General features: G+C 34.2%; 1 protein-coding gene across 1 annotated transcript in view; it reads left to right on the forward strand.

Moving 5' to 3' along the window:
* The window catches only part of LOC100871247 (uncharacterized), a 169,172-nt gene extending 148,540 nt beyond the window's left edge, over nt 1-20,632 (forward strand). The window contains exons 5-6 of the mRNA XM_086903464.1: nt 6,102-6,327; nt 16,732-20,632. Coding sequence (XP_086759590.1) covers nt 6,102-6,327; nt 16,732-16,817 — 312 coding nt within the window. The 3' untranslated portion in view covers nt 16,818-20,632. The remainder of the gene's footprint in view (nt 1-6,101; nt 6,328-16,731) is intronic.
* The last annotated feature ends 673 nt before the right edge of the window (nt 20,633-21,305 follow it).

The following is a 21,305-nucleotide window of genomic DNA, read 5'->3' on the forward strand; positions in this document are numbered from 1 at the left end:
TTCGTTACTATACTATTAAATAATATTTAATGTTTAATGATTAATGATATGTGAAAAAGAATTTTGTTAAGTTTACTTTTTGAAAAATTTTACTTTGAAAATTTATTTATTTATGACAGTTAGAAATTATTTAATTATTCGTTATTTTTCTCTAATTTGCATACAAAATTCTTGGATGGATTCTTTGTTTATTTTTATTTACTTCCTTTCTGTTCTCGTTTTCAATTAAATATATAAAATTCATCTTTTTTTTTCCGCGCAAAAATAGCTGTTGAAAACGAATTCCTTTCTTTGAAGTAACTTTAACTGGTTATTTCCATTGGTTCGAAATGTCACAAAACGTTATGAAAAAAAAAAAAAAAAAAACACGTGGAACGTTGAAAACAGACAATTCTCGCAATGTTGCATCGTATATCATTTAATTAATATTTATTCAGTGCATACAGAATATTTATATAGTGTCAACGATTCTAACAACCATTTCATTTCATTTCAATGTGCCATACACGATATTGATTTAAATTCTCGATAACTAGTTTTATTACCCGGTTGTATTCATACACATTTGCAAAGGGAAAGCACAGAATTCGTGGGAAGCAATATATAACAAATTCGGATAATGTCGCCTGAATTAAACCGATATCGAATTTTAACAAATCTCTATTATTGGCAAGGCTTTACTGTTATTTCCATAGATTAAAAATAAATATTCATTCGCATCAAAACGTCGTGGTATCTTTAATCAATATCCAAGTCCATTCAATAACTTGTTCAACCTTTGAATGTTGATAAAGCTATTTTTTCCTCCACAAAAAAAAAAATCAATTAGGAATGCAATTCCACAATCCATGATCAGAGAATTTTTTCAAAAATTTAATTCAATTTTTATTTAATCCTCTTCTCTTTTATATAACTCTTCCTGTATAAAAATCACAATTTGCCTTTTATTTCATACTTATTCTACCCTCAATTCTTTCCAAATAATACTAATTTTTATTTTTTTATCTTAAAGTATCTCTCATATATCATAAATCGAATAGAAAATAATTGTCAAAGTCGAAATTTTACAATAGAATTGTACAATTAATTAGAAACAAGAAAGAAATGATTCAATCTAGGCAAAATTGATCACAAACTATATAGGTTATGACGTTACAGAGGGCGTGCATGCAAGAACACCCATTATATTATACATTTTTCTGTTCGATTCTTTCATCCACTTATTTTTCCTTATTAAGAGTTCAGAAGAAAAATACATTCCTTTACGATATTATTACGAAAAATAATCAAAACTGTCTCAATATATGATTACATCTTCTCGTTCGTAATTACTTTCGCGACCCACTTCCGGAAGTTGAATTCCAAAAAAAGACAAGATTTATTTATCAACCAGATACGATCCTCGTCACGGGCAAAAAGACACCCATCAACACTGCACAGCCATTAATCATCGAAATCGTATTTTTTCGTCTAAGACCAAGCCCGGGGCGAGAGGTGTGAATTGCATAATTTTTCAACCGAGGAAATCCTCCAACTCCAACGTGGTATCCAACGTGCACACATTTGTCTCGACTGACGCAGATTTGACAAATCGCTAAATGTACACATATATATATATATAATCCCTGTTGGAAATGAATTTTTCCGCTCTCTTACGCTCCGCCATGTTTCCAGGGCCAGGATTAATCGATAGCAATTCTTAACGCGTTACGAGGGAAAGTTGGAGCAAGTTTGAAACCTTGAGTGTACCACGTTGAAATGGAATTCGACACGAATTGACAATGATATAGCAGAGGAGAACGCTCCTCGTTAACAATGAACTACGAGAATTCTTTTCAAGGGTTTCGTAGGAACGGCTTCTGCCGATTGTCTATTATCAAAGACCCCACAGAGATGTAATTTCACGACAGCCAAACGACCCTGATTCCTTCGTAACGGGATCGTGGCCGCCTGACGAAACTTTTTTCGAAGTAATTGGTAAGAGGTTTCGTTCCACTTGTGAGTTTTCTCCCTTCGCTATTTTTATTTTGATTGATCTGTTGAATGATTTACGATTATTTGACACATTCTTATATCAATTTCGATAATATATTCATATTTTCTTGAGGATTTCTGGGAAGATTATTAGAGCAATAATCTTTCGAAACGTATAAAAGTAATATCTAATTGTCCAAATCATAGAATAAATCATTAAATTGTACTCTGAAATTATGGAAATTAATTGTCGATGAAATGATGATCGATAAAGTTGCTAAAAAAGTTTTTTTAGAAAAATTCGATAGAGTTCGTATTTAAAAAAAAAAAAAAAAAAAAGAGAAGGAATTTAAACGAAAATTTGATTGATCTTTTGCGCGAAAAGAAGTAAATATACACGTGCACGTGTATGCAAAAAGATTTTCAAGTTGAAAAATTTGCTGAAGTTGGTCTATATTTTTATAAAAAAAGAAAAACAAGGTAAAGCTTGTATTTGCTTCTAAAAAATCTAAAGCTACGAAGCTCAATAGTTTTGTTTGAAAGGTAGCGAAGTTTTTAAAAAAAATCCTTTTACATGTTGCAAAAAACAAACAGCAAAGGTTTCTATTCAAACTAAAAATACGCGAAAGATTTCATTGAAATATATTAATTTATAGACATTCGAACAACTAACAAAAAATAATAATAATAACAATTCTGAGAAGAATTAAATAACTATTATTTTATTTTATCAGCTATCTAATAAATTGTTATGCATTTCATTTAATTTTTTCAATTATTATAGAAAACAAAATCTCCTCCACATTTTTATTATCATTACAATTATGTTCAAATTCTAAACCGATTTAATAGATTTTATTACTCGCATCGAAAGTATCATCCTTTTCATTACAATTGAGAAGTGAATTTTAATGCAGGTATCGATAAAAATGCAAGGATATATACATTTTGGCGAAAATCCCCAACGTTCTCTTCGTTGGCATAAAAAAAGAATCGCTGCAGGAACAGACTACTACAATGTTTCCTCTGATTCTTCTCTATTTTTAGCTTTCATTTATTCGACTCTCGTATTCCTTCTCCTTTTTCTCCCTTCCCTCCAAATAAATTCCATCGCAGTTTCCGAATTCCACTCCCGAAACGAAACGAAACACGAAACGAATGAAAATTTAAAAAAAAAAAAAAGAAAGAAAAAAAGAAAAAAGGAAAAAAGAAAGAAAGAAAGAAAGAAAGAAAGAAAGAAAGAAAAACGAATAAAGAAGAGAAGGGAAAGGGGGGGGAGGGGGAAAGCGGATGTACGTAGACGCTGTTTGGACGTTATCCCCCGTTTCCTTCCGTGTTCTCGTGCAATTCGCTTTTTCATTTCCACTGTTACTCGAATTTATGAAGAACGTTCATCGAAATAATAATAAATCGCGCGGGGCAAGAGCGTTTGTTACATTTAAAAACGCGTTACTCATCGGCCGCGAACACGACAGAAACGTCCGGGCATTTGTTCTTATACCGACCATTCCGTCACGCATTTGCTTCCACATTTTACAGCGAAACACCGATCCCTGTGCATTGGATTTTAAGCGATGTTTGTTAAAAGATTCGCCGGGATATCCGGTGCAGTGGATTCAATTTGTTTAATTTGCGTTGATATCGATTTCGTAATGCAGTATCGTAGAAGAGCGATGTTGTTCGAAAGATATTTATATCGATGTTGCGTTACAATTGGAATTTCTGTGAATCGTGTGAACATTGTATCAATTTGATTCGTAGTTAACTTTTTAGAAATGGAATGGAATATATATCTTAGTTGTATTTCTTAATCGCAATGCTTATATCTTACATTGTGTTTTTATAAATTTTAGTTGATTCTTTTATATTTAATTTAATACATCAGATGAATTTTTGTACGAGAAAGAATGCCAGGAGGAATTAACTTAAAGTAATATAACAAGGAAACTAGAAGTTGAAGTAGCAAAAGTAATTTTAACAAGAAATAAACAAAAAAGAAAAATATATACGTCAAGATGCAACGCGTTACAAAATTTTTCTCTTCGTTTGTCAAATTCAAGATAACATTTTGCAACGTGTATCAATTTCAAAAAGAGAATAAAAATTGCAGGGCGATGTGTCAAGAATAAAAAGTAGCATTCATAATAATTTTTATCTTTCTGGCCCATTGCAACGTGACCTGGTCAGGTGTAACATCAATAACAGATATAAAAATCGCTAGACCTACTTTTGAAATGATAAATAAAACGCTACGTACAAATCAAATGTTACACAATTTATAATCGAACAAAATTGTATTCCAAATAATAATAATTTTGCAATTTAATAACGTACATTTATTTTGCGTATATGAATTAAAATCAACGAAATAAAAATTCGAATATTTAACGCAAGAGAAATGAATAACGAATATTGAAAATAACGAATTAAAATACAATAATTAATGTTTCTTTTCTAATAATCAACGCACGAATCTTATAGAATCTTAATTGTAAGAGAAATATCATCAAAATTGTTCATTTCATGCAAATCGTAACGTCTTTCATCCCTAATCTCCGACTCCCATCAACATTACGAAATCCTCCGCTTCCGACGAATTCCTAATCATCGATCTAGTCGAATTACCGCCATATTCCTAACACCAAATGTTTCCAATGTATCCAAAGAAGGGGAATCTTGTAATTTTGAACTGATGAGTTCATTTGTAGGCCTATCTCCGCTTATCAACCATTCCTCCTATTGTTGCCTAACTCGCATTAGCATGATTGTCCCGCGAGATGGCACAAAAACTAATTCAAGCAGTCACGTTTCCGAGTCAACTTACATAAATGCTAATTGGGAGGATCACCTATCTCTATGTTATATCCAGTTTGCTTTTAATCCATTACAAATAATATTTAAATATCGAGAAATGAAGAAGAGTTATAGTTAAAATGTATCGTGTTCATTTTACATTGCAAATGAAGATTGCGTGGATTAAAGTTGGAGTTGAAAGTTGAAAATAATGCGATTATATTGGCGTCTTCGTTTCTATGAGAGAAAATCAAATTCGAAAATTAATTAAATACGTAGAAATTTGGTCAGATACGATTAAATAATTAACAAGTAATTAAATTTAACCGATCAATAATTATATACAGATAGATATATTCGACGAATTTTATTTTTTCAAAATGGAGACCTCGAACAAACAAAGTTTCATTCTATATTTTTACTTATTTTTACACGTAGATTCCAGTCTATCCCCGATTATCCGATCGTATCCAATTGGAAATAAGCCAAATACACTTCTACTTGACTGAATTTCAAAAACATTTTCCCTTCAAACTTCCAATGCGATTTTCTTATTCTCGATTTCCTTTTTTAAAAATTATCATTTCAACTTTTATACCGTGAATCATAATACTCCACCATACAATTCAATTATACTCATTTTCATAATTCAGATAAAAATAAACGAATTCGCCCATTCGATAAAAACACATTAACGCGGTGGTACGGCTCGTGTATCGAGTGAAGTTCTCGGTATTTTTTTTTTCTCGAAAGTTTTAAGTAAATCTTAGCCGATCTACTTGCGATTCACAGCTCGCCGTGGCCCGCTCAACCGAATAACTTACTTTCGATGCCATCACCAGTTCTCAGAACGATAATGATCCATTAAGAAACTCGGAACTCGGCCACTCCCGTGAATACTCGACTCGGTTACCTGGGGAGGGACGCTCTACTCCTCGCGACGAGGAGAGAAGGGAAGGAAAGGAAAAAGAGAAAAAAAAATGGAAGAAAAAAAACGTTAATCGGAGGAACACCGTGCCGGAAACGGCCGAGTCCTTCGACTTTTCATCGAACTGGAAGGAGTCGTCTTTGTGCTTAACGGCCGGTACCAGCATGCGGTACTTATGGGGAGAAAGAGAGAGAAAGAGAGAGGGAGGAGTTGAGGGGATGAAGAGAAACGAAAGGTTCGCTTCTCGATTCCAGATGAACGGATTTCGTTAAAAGCAGATTTACATTTCCTCGGCTCCGTCCTTCTCTTTCCAATATTATTCTTCCCTTTTCCATCCATCGCGCGTACGCGCGACTGAATCCGTGTTGAGATTCCACGAGTTGAATTCACGTTTGATTTCTCGCAGGTCGAATCGCAGACGAGACAGCAGCCGCAACAGAGGTGGGATCGTAACGATGCCCACTCAGATCAGGAGGATCTTCAGTGGATCGAGATCAGGATGAATCTTCAATCGTTCCATTTCTCGAACGGCCAGCTGAATTTACAATGCAACGCCCAAATTCCGGGCGTCTACTCGAAGATGAGCGAGATCCATTTAGGCGGTGGACTGCGTGAACCTGTTCCGGAGAGAGGTAATACGAGTTTTATCGCTGAATGGTGAATGTGCTGACGTCGAGGTATCGATGGTTTTTTTTTTTTTTTTTTTTTTTTTGATTTAATCGAGCGCGATGTTGAAATGAATAAGGATTGTTGTGAAAGTTGTAAAATCTGATGATTTTTTTAGTGGAATTGGAGAGGTCGTGTAGCATGTCGATGTTTTGGAGGATATTCGGTGTTAGGTTGTTAAAACTTTCATTTTAATGGATCGAGGATTGCGGAAAAATTGCAGCGGTTTCGTTGAAATAATTCAAATTTGCAGAATTCGTGTTTTTTTTAAAAGTTTCGTGTTATTTTTTAGAATCAAATATTTAATTATTTGCCTTTGGGAAAAATACATGTTAGAAAAATACGGTTAATATTGATTGTTGCAAAATTTTTAAGATAGAGTAATTTAATTCTGAAACGTGTCATCACAATACTGTGATATTTTATTAAAATATTAAAAAACATGAGTTTTGTAAAAGTAATTTCTCAAAGAACATTGCATCTCAAAAACGTAAAAAGATCCTAACATTAAACTTCTTTATATTATTAATCACTTCATAAAAACATCTCCTTCCTTTTTGATATCGAATCATTCTAACTCTTTTCAACAAAACAACGAATTCTCGTAAACGACATTTTTCAGAAAATTAAGAAAAGTGATCAAAGAAAATATCCATCTAAAAAGAAATTTTCCAAAATCCATATAAAAGAATCCAATGCAATAAAACCTCCCCTATTTATATAGCTAATTATCCTATCAAAATACCTATCACCCTTCCCCCAATCCCAAAAACATTTCGACCGCCAGTTCCCCAGTTTCAACAATACACCCCCCGCCGTTTCAACGAACCCTTCGCGAAAGAACGTTTCCCCCAAAGCCGTAGGGAAGGGTCTGAGCCAACAGAGACACGCAGAGTACACCCGTTAAAATTGAATCACTTAAAAGTGTCCGACATAAGACAAAGAACAGAGTCCCTCTCCCCTCCCCCCTCTTTTTCCAACCTTCTGTTTACATTTCATTCGCATTCCCTCCGTGTCCATCCGACACGTGAAACTCCTTCTTTTTTCGCTTAATTTCATCACACCTGGGCCGATCCGCTTGCGGCCAGCCCCAGACGCGCGCCGCGGATAATAGTTGCACGCTCGAGGGCTACCGTCGAGGATTAGCCGGTCGGTCGCACGGCCTAATAAATTTTAGGGTCCACCCACTCGAAATCGGAAAGGAAGGCTCTCGTGCACGCAGCGTCCCGCTTCCTGCACGCGACGTCGACGAGATTTAATTGACCGTCCACGGTTAGAGAGATCCCTGTTATCCCTCTCCTTTCCTCGTCCTCGTCGTTTCCAGGGAGTGTATACCAAATTCCGGAATTCCTGTCGCGACTAAGTTGACATCTTATGACGATGCACGATATGCGCGATAAATTAAGTAAGAATAAGAGGAAGTGGAAATAGCGTGCTGTGAATTTATGCTATGCTTTGTCGAATTCACGGTGAATTAATAAGTCTGGAGTGTAGTGTGTTGAAAGAGAGGTTGAAGGGAAGGGAATTTGAGAAGTTTGGTGAATTTTTAAAGGTTCGTGTTATGAATTGATACGAGAGAACTCGCTGAGAATGTTATGCAAAAGGATGAGGAAGAAAGAATTAATGATGCACGTGGAAATAATTCTAGATAAGTCTAGGTTTAAATTCTCCTGTGAAAAATTTTCTTCTTGGCCTTTCTTCTGTCTAAACTCTGAATATATTCTAATATTATAAAAGGTTCTTCGTTCCAGTTAAAAATATGAAATAGAATTTATTTTTATATGGATAGGTATTTTTTAATTCTTCTTTTGAACGTTTGATATTTCATTGGTTTATTACTGAAATTCTTATTATCCGCAGTGCGGTGTTACGCTTGAATTTGCAAATTTAACTGAGAGCCGCGATCTTTGAACGATTGAAATAATTTTACCTTCGCTGGATCGAGAAACTGTGTCATTCTCGTAACAAAAGGCAATGAATTATATTCTATCAGGGGATATTTACCAACCGAGCACACTGCAAATAAAAATCTTAAAATTTTCATCCTGTTTTTATCGACGAGCCTCGACGCCTGCCGCCCGATTAAATTGAATTTTAGCTCTCGCAAGTAGAATATGATGGATGGCGTCGGACGACCGGCTACGTTGTCGGATTAAAACGTGCACAATTCACTAGTTTCTTGCATGAGAATCATCCCGCAGTTAGATATTCATAACGTTGAACCTATTATTTATATTCGAGAAATTAAATTCTCAGCGTTATTAACGACTGTCAAATGTTTTCTTTTTTTTTTTTTTAAATTGAAATTAATATCTGTACCTTTTATTCACTTTACATCTATATCTTAACGCAATATTTATGCATTGTGGAAAATTAAAAATTAAGAAATAAGAAAGTTCCAAGTTTGAAATTTATTATTGTCTAAAGACAAATCAAATATATAAATTAAATATTATTTTCAAATATTGGAGTTGTTTAACGTTATGCGTGTATCACTTTAATCCATTGACTGCCGCCGAATCATGTTGTTTCGGGATAGACAATCAGCTATGCAGCGGTAAACCAGAGTTATTTGGGATAGGCAATCAACTATGCAGTGGTGAACCGAGATATCTCACGTGATACGAAGGGAAAGTACGTATATGGGTCAATAGTAGCAGGATACCGCCGTTATTGTGATCGGTGTATTGTAGAAAATTCGAAATTATTGGGGTGAGGACATATTAAACGGTTCAATGGGCGTATTATGGTTTAAAAAGTTTGAGATAATCGAGAATTGTTATAATAAATTGATAATGAATGAATTATAATTGGCAATAATATCGTTGTACAATTTTCAAAATGTTTAAAATACAATAACGAGATTTCGATGAAACGTTTGTTAATTTTTACAATATCAATAATAGGAATATTGAATTAGTTTTAAAATGGAATATGGGATGTAATTAATACAAATTAAAGGATAAATTTTATAAATTGTTTGAATTATCGTGTTAAAATATTAATTATATTCATAATCACGTATTATTTCTATTGTATTAATAATCGATTTCAATAATCCTTTTGAATTCGAAACTTTGAATATAGTTTCTCAATTTCTCCTCTTTAATTTCTAAAACTCCTCGTGTTTTCATGTATTATTACTGCGGAATAATTACTATTCGCACGAAGTAATCTCTTACTATGTTTCTTCCATTCCCGTTTAAACTTCTTTTTTTTTTTTTTTTTAACTTTCATGATTTCAGAGCACAAATATTGACATTACTCGGTATATATTGAACTTCCAATACTCCGACGAACAATTGGACTTTGATTTCTCGGAAGTTTTCAAAAACTTTCTCCAAACTTTTAAATATTTTATCCATTACTATATCCCATTCGAATTCAAACTTACTGCAATTTTAAATCGTGATATTTAATTCAGATATTAAACCACATTATATTTCTCTCTTGTTGTAATACTTGTCTTTAATATTTTTATTATATAAATCGATATCGCTACTTTATCTTTAATTCCCAAATTTTCTACATCCATACATATATATATAAAACATCATTCGACAACTTCTTTTCTCTTCTTTCCAAACAATAAAATTATTCCACCGAACTGCCCACTCAAAGCGATCCAAAAACAAAGCTACATTATCAACGATTCGCCGGGAGAGATAAAAGAACAACCATTACAAAACTCTACGAAGATCAAACTATTGACCGAAGAAAAAGAATCGTTCCCCCGTAAACTCGAGAGTAGATCGAAAATTAGATCATGTATAGAGACGGAGTCATCTTTTGGATAACTCGTTCCAACGATCTGGTATATTATATCGAAATCGTTCTTCCTCTCCTCCCGCAAAAAAATCAAATGTGCACGCAAGAAGTTAGAGCAATTGCTCTGTATCCTCCCTTTTCCAATAGAATCCGTGAGTATATAAGATTTCAGCCTCGTTGAGAAAACTTACTCTGCGAAAGATGCCGACTGTCGGTCGTTTCGAAACTTCGTCCCTTCGTCCTCTTCTCTCTTGACCCCGTATATAGCCACCGCTCTCTCTTTCACTCTTTCTCTCTAATCCTCTCAAGTTTTCGTTCCACTGGCTTCGCGAATCTTTTCCAGAATCTCTCTGGACGCTGATCTCGTGTACGACGACCAACTAAATGGTGGAAAAACGTCTTCGAATCTCACTTTACCGATCTCGAATCGAGCGATAAATTGTTTAATAGTTTTTAGATAGACCTGTGTAATTGTATCTTTATGGGAACTCGATTGTTTGTGGAATTATATATAGAATGTAGCGTTACATCTTTATATAATTGTTATGTACTATCGTTACATTGCTTCGATTCTGAGGATCATACACAATTCATAATATAATATACTTATAGAAAAAAATGAAAGATTGTACTTTGCTCTTTCATAGATCGAATTTCCATGAAAAAAAATAACAACAACGGTACAAATTTATCCAATACGTCTATCACGATTATTTCGAGAGAAAGCGTACGTCACTTCGGCAAACCACTACTTGATATAAATATCTTTACCCATGGCATCACAAAAGTAACATCGGCTCTCATACGCCATTGGAGAGAGAGTAAGGGGTTCTTATCTTTCATTCAAATGCCAAGTGGGAGGGCCGGTTTTCGCATAAGAGCAATCGAGTATCGCGATAGCTCGACGTGCCTCTGAAACGCGTGCTTACTTCAAGGACGGGTGTATCATAGGTTTATTCGACATCCCAACTCGACGAGTGGCGTATTGTTATCAGACTTTGCATACTTGATTATTATTCCAACCGACGTTTCGCGTGTACGATTACTTCGCGAAGGAGGAAGGCCGCGTTAGGGATAAACTCTCGACTAACAACTCGATCGGTAACTGCGGCAACATCGGCAATGCTCCCTTATCGGCCGAGCAATGCAACACGGCCATCGAGAGGCAGCCACGTGCAGTCAGATAGGGAAATATCCCGGCCTACGATGTCGTTGAAACGCGTCTGAACGCCACTCCACTTACACGCCATGGGCTGAGAACGTTATCGAGTGATTGATCGACGATGCTTAGCGGCGTGATTATCGGAAATGTCTCCACGTCGATTATTTTGACCGATAGCCCACCGACGATGTCGAAAGGAATCACTTTTAGGGGGTTACCCGAACGTGAAGGAATCCTCGGCTCGGTCAAGCTGAAGAATAATCTATATAGGAATTCCCTCGTTTCGCAACGTCGATCGAGTAATTGAGGCGTTTCTTCTTTCGATCAAGACCGATCTTTTGTTATCTCGGGTATGATTGATCGAGCATCGAGTTTCATCGGTGTGGATGCGGGTTCAGATGTGTGTCGATTCGTCGTGTACGGTACACATTGGTTATAATTATTGCGGGCATAATTCGTAATTGAGAGGACGTTGACTGACGACGATTTTGAGATTGCAATGTGAAATAAATCTTATTGGGAAGATTCTGTTTATAGATTCATATTTATCGAGGGATGGATGGATTTGTGTAAACAGATTGTTCACAATCCAATTCTTCCGTTTAGATATAATTTTTCGTTGAATTAGTAGAATTTCAAACGATAAGATTTCGAGGAAAAGTGTAGTCCATTCTTTAAATGATAATCGAATAATAAATTTAGAAATTAGGAAAATTCAGTTTGCAGATATAACAGGTAGAGTTTGATTAATTATTTAAATTTAAATTTCGCATGAACGAAATTTAAATTAGAATTGGAATTAGGTTTAAACCGAACAAAACGAATCGAGTTTCAAGATTTTATTAAAACCAAATCACCATCGATATTCTCTATTCGAGCGAGATAACGGAAAACTTATCCAAAAGGAAAAACGCAAAGTGAATACGAAATAAGACAACGGGCGTTTGGTGCACCGATGTCTCGTAGCAGCGTGTAAAATTGCAAGCCTGCTTCATTCCGAGAATCTCATTCCAGCCTTAATCCTATGTAATTTGCAAAGTTATGTCTTCAGTGCAACCGACTGGGACCCATCCTCTTTTCTTTTCCTTTTTTTTTTCTTCTTTCTTTTTTCTTCCCTTAACCATCGCATCTCGTGAAATTTTCACCCCCAGAGGGCACGAACGCATGCGTGCACGCGATACACATACGCAAACGTGACGTAAAAAAACGTACACGATGGCAACAACCCTTTAGTTCTTTATCCCATATTCTCTAAGTAAATCGTTTCTGTAAAACTTTCGAGGACTCGTGTCACGAACTTTAGAATGCCGGCTCATGAAGTTGTCTGGAGAGTTTTTATATCAAGAACTCTCCCGGATTTCCCTGCAGCTTAAGCCTCGTGCACTTCTCAAAACGCACGGTCACTTGAATTCCGCTGAAAAGCCCTTACCAAAAACCCATACAGCAATCTTGCAAACTGCTTCCACATTTATATTGCATTTCTATATGTTACCCCGACAATTTCACTCACGGCTACCCTTGAAAATTCTTCCCAACACGATCGAAATGCATTCCATCCCTGTCCCTCGAATTATCGAAACTGGAAATATTAATTTCGAAAAGACTGATTAACGAAGGCAAAAGCATCGAAGTTTGCGTATATCTATTATTTATTGATAATTTTAAAAAATTTGTCTACCAACAATATATTATTAAAGTGAAAATATTAAATTTTTCAATTATATTTTTTTCAAAACATCGAAACTTTTCACAATCATTATTTTAATCGACTAATTTATTTTTAAATGCTTTTCGCAAAATGAAAATTTAAAATTTATTTATGAAGAGACTTTTTTTTTAAAAAAAAAGTTACAATGCTCTGTTGCTCTAAAAAGATCGTTTAAAGAATATTCTTTTTTATACTCGAACGCACTATTTTTATCTTTCGATCGTTTGTTAACAGTTTGCAATTGAAAAAACACAATTTCCATTAGAAAATTGCAGGAAAGTTATTTCTAAGAAGTTTTGCCAACAAAATATTTATTTACGATAATTTATAGTAATCGAAAAATATAAAAAATGTTCGTTCTTAATTTTCTTAATTTTTACTTCAATTAAAAGGGATCGTTTTAATAACTCAAAGAAAGATAATTCGAAGATAAAGAACTCGACATAATAAATCTGACAATTCCAATTTTTTAAAATTATTCTTCTCGCCAAATTAAAAAAAATACAATTTATCGAGTTCTTCCCTTAAAATGAATGAATGAATAACTTTCAAATTTTAATTAAATCTACCATCATTTAAAATCTTTCTTGTGCCATCACTTAATGCCATTATAAATTCACAAAAACGCCAAACGTAAAACCAGAATTAAAGATTATAAGCGGATTTTCGCAAATTAAATGTGCAACGTTCTCACATAACAGTCTTGTGTAGTTAGTTCGTCTTAAAAGGCGCGTGAGAAATTTAGAAAGTTATCTCAAAAATACTTGTTAATCCTCTGACGTTTTACACTTACATTAGCAGCCCTCCAAGAACCTTTTAAAGGAAGAAATTGAAATTTAAATGTCACGTTCCATTAAGTACAAAGTAAGAAAGGTAATCCCATCGTACGAATTATGACTTTCGTAATCTTCTAATTTCTGAAATCTTTGAAAATTTTCGTGTTTTACTTGACAAAATTTATATTATTTCCAAAACTCGCGGCACAAATGTTCATTTTTATTTTATATTTGAAAACAAGCATAACAATGGCATGAATAATTATTGTTAAACAAGTTTCACATACTTAATATATCGATAAATCGTTATAGCAGCAACATATGCATCATTTTAGTGACAGAGATTAATTGTTTAATCAATATACGTGTACGATATACGAATTCATTCATTAATTAAGAGTTGCTGATACACATAAAATTTTGTAGAGAAGATGTTATGACTTTTGAAATTTTCTTTTGAAATTAATTACTTTTAATTTTTCTATATTATTTTCTATATTATTTTAACTACATTAAAAATGAACTTTATAAAAGAAAAAAAATTAATGTTACAACGTTTAAAAATAAAATTAGATATGCAGCAATTTTATTTACAATTTCTCATATCCGAAAGTATTGTATTCCTCATAGAATTGCAACACTTTATAAAAAAAACTTTATAAAACTTGTTGCAAATATATTCAAAATTTTAATCAAATAAACATTTGCATTCCTACATAACTTCGAAATCCTGAATTAATATTTCAAAACCTGCACTTTTTTTAACAAAAAAACAAGCGAAAAATAAAAATTCATATTAACAACTTTAATATCCTAATATTAAAACAATCCAGAAACTTGGAATTTTATAATTTTATTAACCTACTCCAAATTTTTATATCTCAATCTCGCTTTTGTCCCGATAAAAAGGAAAAAAGATTTTTAATATATCCCAAACTACTTCACCGCGTAAAATCGGGACGAGAAATCAGAAAGTATTAATTCTCTCAAACTTTCTCTCAAATTTTCTAAACTTTACACACTCGATATTGAGATATAAAACGAAAGTAATCAGGGTTGTCAGAATTGAGTATACGCGATATATATATATATTTGCATTTCGATGGAATTGATTCGGGTGTCCATTATCGAAGGATTGATACGTCAAGAAAGAAAGCGGGTTCTAATTCGATCCCCCTTCGCCATCAAATTCCCCCGCATCGACGTTACAGAAATTTCGTTCGGTAATTTCATTTCGTTCACACCGGTCTCTTTTCTGGCACCCGTGTTCGTTGACTCGTACTACGTATTTCTGGCCCGCAGAATTGTTTTTGCGAAATTGACTTTTCCCTCGGCCGAAGGAACAAAGCGGAACCAAGAAGGGAAAATCAATCGGCCTTACCCGTTTAATGCTGTCTACCCAGCAAGGGCAGGCGACGCTTTCCGCTCCGGTACCGGCTTTTATTACGTTTCAATATTCCGAGGTTGGTTTAATCGTATTACGGATTCAGAAGGAGGGAGAGAAAGAGAGAGAGAGAGAGATAGGAATTTGTAGAAAATGCTTTTTGGATAATCTTCTGTAACCATTAGTATATGATGAAGCGGACGACGGATGGATGAACAGAGAAAAATTGATAAATGGAGGAGGGAAGGAAGGAAGGGTGTGGGTTAATGGGCTGATCGAATAAGGTTCGATCACTTTCTGGATTATGCTAAAATTCAAAGTATGCACAAATGTGTATGGTTTTTTTTTTAACGAATTAATTTTGATATGTGATTTGATTACGATAAGGTTTGTAGATTTATTAGATGTTTTCTTTAATTTTAAAGAGAATCTTTGGGAATTATTAATCGTTGTAAAATGGCTTTCATCAGTTAGGAAATACGGATTAAAAGAAGCAGCCTATAATATCTAAATATACAAGAAATATTAAATATATTATGATATAATTATATTTCTCATTTTAACATTTTAATGAAAATTAATAATTTTAATTTTGTCAAAAATATCTGTTTATTTTAATTATTTGATTTGTTTGATATTTCTAAATTAAAAGAGTAAAGATATTAGATATTGATTACCATTTTTTTATTAAAACGAAATATTTAAAAGATGTTCTTTATTGTATAAAATGTTTTTTATTATTTTTAAACTACTTATATAGAAATATTTTCCACGAGGCACGTTGTATATTTGAAAGTATACAACAATAACACTTCGACGACCAGAGTCTGAGCTATTTGGGAATTTGATGAAAGGAATTAGACATGGCAACTTTGAAATATCATCGTTCTGTGCACACCGATGCAATTTAAGCTTGTATCCTCTCCACTGATCTTCAGCATCTGTTGATATCGGCAGAATACCAGATATTTGGCTTTCGTACGCATCGTAGTCGATAACACATGATAGTTCTATCGACACGGAAATCTACCAATTACTCTTTCTACCGAAGAGCACGATATCTATTCATTAAATTTCAAACCTTTTCACACTATCATATCCACTACCCAAGCATCTGTCATTCGTCAATTTCAATTTTCTATAGAAGCATAACGACTTTACTTACTTGTTTATCTCGTAGTTCCTTTTTTCAAATTAAATTAAAAAAATTCGAAAAGAATGTTTTGAAAACGTCTCTCATATCATTAAGCATAAAAAAACATCGTATTTATACGTGAATTTATAAGATTTATTAAACGTTCGCTTAAACTGGCTAATAGAACACGGGCCGAAAATGATTTCTAATTACCTCCTGACAAACTGCACACCGTACAATGGAAACTTAACGTTATACGACAAAGCATAATCTGCAACATGTGCAAAATTCAGCAAAGGACGGCAACTATCGTTTAATCAACTCATCATGGCCCGTAATGGCCAGTTTAGGTGACAAGTGTACACATTAACCGCAAACCTCCATACAAGACAACGTAATAACATTGCGCGTAACGTGCGCGCGCGTGTGTGTTCCAGTGACCTCCGAGAACGGAAGTGAAGCACCCACCGCCATCTATATGACGATGCTGATGCTGTGTATGCTCCAGCTGTTTCTGAGATAGTCACGATACGCCTGAGGCCACGGGAAGGGAATCCATGGGCGTCGCACGGCAAACAGCGCACTAGTCAAAAGGAGGGGCAGGAGGAAAGGGAGAGAGGGTAGTTTAAGGGTTGGCCGAACCGACGGTGGGAAAGCGAATAATAATATTGTTGAATCGGCATTGATATTACGTGTTTTTTAGCGTACTCGGTTCGATTTGTTCGAAGAGGAACGATCACGCGATAGCCATCATCGCTTTTATTGTTACATCCTTACGTACCCCGGATTAATGACCCGTTTATCGAGATCAAGACGACTGCAGGCCGCTATACGGATGATTATCGATTACGCTTATCTCGATTTGACGATATCAAACGATTACTGCCACATATACAACTCAAAAAAAAAAAAAAAAATGACTTTCTCGGTTCGAAATGAGTAGAAAGTTAATCGATGAAAAAATGCTCAAACCAATCTCGTGTTGCACGCACGTGACGAACGATTGATCTTTTAAAGGACGATATTGACTTTGAAGTGCAGCATGCACTTTGGGGTGTGCGAGATCGGGAAAACTCGAGCGAAATCGAGCGGGATTTTGGACAGTTGAGTGGCAGTCGGACTTCGAATCAGACTCGACAGTCCCTTGAGGCCCAGTTGTTAGAGCCCCAGTTGTTTAGTCGATCGCACCCGACTATTGCCGAGTCGATCCGAACCCGAGTATTGCCACTTATACGCTTCTCTGTCGTATTTGTCCCAAGCGACACGGAAAATATCCGAAGTACAATGCGATTTCGCTTCGAAATTTCTCGATCCTCGGAATAGAAAACTCGTGATCTTGCACGATTCATTTTTTTTTCTTTTTTCTTTGTTCTAAAATCAAATCTATATATACATCGTGATTGTACAAATCGATGAAAATGGAAGAGAAATAATTGGCCAGAAATAAGGGAACTTGACTCTTGAGGAAATTCGTAAAATTTTGAACAAGCAAAAAACGATATCCCATTACCACATACATGCACCCCTATTTTCGTCTTCGATAAGAGGACACGATCGAATATCCTGGCATTGTTCCGACTAAAGATGCGTGTCACCACGCTCTACGTCATTCCATCGTGTCTATTCAACCATTGTCCGTGAGCCAGATGAAGGGCCGAGGATCGATCCTATGATTTTGAAGGGGTTAATCAAGTGGCGCTCGCTAGACTCCCAATTTCTCCTTTCCCTCTTCTCTTGTGTGTCCTATGGGGAAGATGCCTATCTGTTGTTTCATGTAGCAACCACGAGATATTGGCGGGACGAGAATTCTTGTGAGAGACGCGAGTGTTTAGATACGCGAGTTTGTTATCGTGAAGCGAGAGAGAAAGAGAGAAAGAGAAGGAGAGATCGTTCGGGAAACGCGTAATAATCGAGCTCGATGAATAATAATAAGAAGAGTTAATTTTTGAATTGATTTATTTTATACGATATATTGTTTGCGCGATAGTGTAAATTTGATATATGGAATGATTGAACGCAATGTTTGCAAATATTGTAATAAATTCTCAACCTCGAAGAAGGAACATATTCTTTTTTTTTTCTTTTTCCTTAGAAGAGTATGAACAAGTAATACGATTTTATATAATTTAAGGGAATATTTAAAGGAAAACATTTTCTACTTGTTCTTTTTTCTTTCGAAATAAAACTATTTGTAAATATCTTGAGAAACAATTTTTAATCAATCCATATATTACCTACTAATCAAAAGTGTTAAACTAATTGCACGATTGTTACAAATATTATATTACTAATTTTACTAATTTATGCTGCTTTAATTATTTTTCCAATTTAAACGAGGGATACGAATGTAAAATGGAACTCTGTATAATACTTACCATTATATATATAGACTTTGTCAGACTCGAGCAACAAGGAGCAAAGAAGAGAAATCAAAGAGAGGAGAGGATAATAATAATAATAAATTAAAAGTTGCGAATCGTTGCACGAAATGGATTCGAAGCACATGGTTGGGAAAATATTCTCGGGAAAACGCGCGATATTTTCTTATATTTCATCCGACGCAAATTTCACTCGAATATTTCCCTGTTTACCGTCGTATAACTTGTGTCAACAATCAAGCTTCTCTTTCGCGCAAAATGTTTCGCGTAATACGAAAAGTTTGCCGTAAATATGCCCTGGTCAAAGACGAAAGGAATCGATAGCTCGATGGCGGAAGGGTGGATTCGATGGTGAAATTAGAGGCGGTGGTCCTCTCCACCTGTCTTCCTTTTTTCTTTTTTTTTTTTTTTTTTTCTTTTGAAGAGAATTTAAATCCGCCAAAGGATTCCCCGTGTCTTATAAAGAGTCCACGTATCGCGCTTCTACGGATAGAAAAATCGCTCGTGTTATTCTGTGGATGTGACAACGTTCCTTTTTATCCACATGCAAACCGGACCGAATCCTTGGCAAACTTCACGAGCATTTATGCAAGGCGTAAAAGAGGTACAAGGATGGTATGAAAGAGAGAGAGAGAGAAAGAGAAATAGAGAGAGAGAGAGAGAGAGAGAGAGAGAGAGAGAGAGAAAGAGAGAGAGTTTTTCTACGAGAGCGAACGTATCGACAACAGGTAAAGCTACACGTATGTGGTGTCAAGCAAGATGAATTGACGTTAAACATGTAAATTCAGAAGTGTATATAAGGATCGGGAAAATATCGGTCGACGAAGAGGTATCGCGAAAATTGATGGCAGGGGAGTACGCGTCAAAATTCTCCGAGGAGAATACGCTTCTTTATGATTTTCTTTCATTTTTTTTTTTCTTTCTTTCTTGCGCGTGAATCATTTGGGTTCATAACGAAAACGACACTTGTCAATTCTTGGGTTTCTGTGAAATATTTATTATTGTTGAAACATTCTTTTACACTGCATTATTATTTTGATACATATTATATAATTGTAATAATTTGGTAATCTTTATAAAAATTACTTTAATATATATATATATTGTTTTTTATTGGTTTTAAAAGAGTTAAAAAAGAGAATATTATACACAATAATAAATATTTGATATGTTTACCCATTGATTTTTCACAATAATCGAGAAAATTCAATTTTTATGTATGTTACAAAAGCAAAAGAAGTACTTGAAGTCAATAAACTCATGAATTTGTATATTTCATGATTAACTTAGAGTTTTCGTTATGAGCTTTCAAATGTCACGAATGTATCTTGTAATTACTTTTCAAAGGGATGCGTGCAACTATATTACACGTTTAGAGTTAAGATTTATATTCTATTCTTTAACAGCTTTTGACAACGAAAAACATTTGCTCGTTTCTCTAATATTTTATTACGGAAAACAAGTTAATCGCGAATGGAAACGAATTCCTAGCGAAATATATAGGATAAATGTTCTTTTCCTTTTTTATATTAACCAACAACGCGGCATTGTGCTTATACCGTGCACTATTTCGTAAATTCTGTTTCTCGTTCGTACAATTGTATCTTTCTTTCCGCCGTATACCGAAGGTTACAAGCGGTACACGGCTTTGTATGTATAGAGTTTCCGGTAGAAGGCAGCGTAACATACTGGTAGATATTTTTCCGCGGGGGAAAAAATGAGGGATGAATTTTTGTAAGTGTACATGCGGCTTTTTCGAGAGAGGTAACGTTGAATGCATTGTGAGTTTACAGAAACATGGATAAATTGTAGAATAGTTACCAGAAAATACTCTGATGTACGTTCAGCTTACAGAGGAAGTAATGCTACAATGTTGTAACGAATAACTGCCATGTTACAAAGAACGAAACGTTATTTGTAAAATTAAGTTGAAAATATCATTTATACTGAAGAAAAAGAAGGAATTAGCGCGTTTGACATTCAATGTCTTGAGATACCAAAGATATTTGTTCCTTTTTATTATATCATAAGTTATTTTATTTTTCCCTTCTCCCCCCCACCCCTTTTTGAATTCGAGAGAATTGCTTTAACATGGTTGTATGTAAAAAAAAAAAAAAAAAAAAAAAAGGAAAGAAGAAGATTCGAAGGATATTAATTAAATGCTATTGTTCATAACTTTAATGATATTTTTTCCATTGACGAAGTAATATAGTTAACACATTTTGCTTTATAAAATTATAATTTAATTAATTTAAATTGTTACGAATGAAAAACTATATATTAATATAAGAGAGATTATTTTTATTAAAATGATATGATAAAGAATAATATGATATACAAAATGTGTCAACTTGCAAATAATAATGATTATATATATTAACACTCTTACATTAATACTCAAAAGTATCCAAGCATTTACATAGGATGATTTATATATTTTTAATTGTAAAATATTTCAAAATATCTTTTCTTAATCTCAAATTGTGTTTTGTTTTTAAATCAAATAAATTATAAATATTTACGCAACAAATTGCACATACAATTAGAAAAATATATAAATTATCTTCAAATTTATAAATAAACAATTCGAATTTCAAAAAATTAATACTTTTGCCCCATTCTTTTGTCCCAAA

This window comes from Apis florea, unplaced genomic scaffold (genome assembly GCF_048593485.1).
Source record: "Apis florea isolate Af1SG1 unplaced genomic scaffold, ASM4859348v1 contig_1603_pilon, whole genome shotgun sequence".
Lineage (NCBI taxonomy): Eukaryota > Metazoa > Arthropoda > Insecta > Hymenoptera > Apidae > Apis > Apis florea.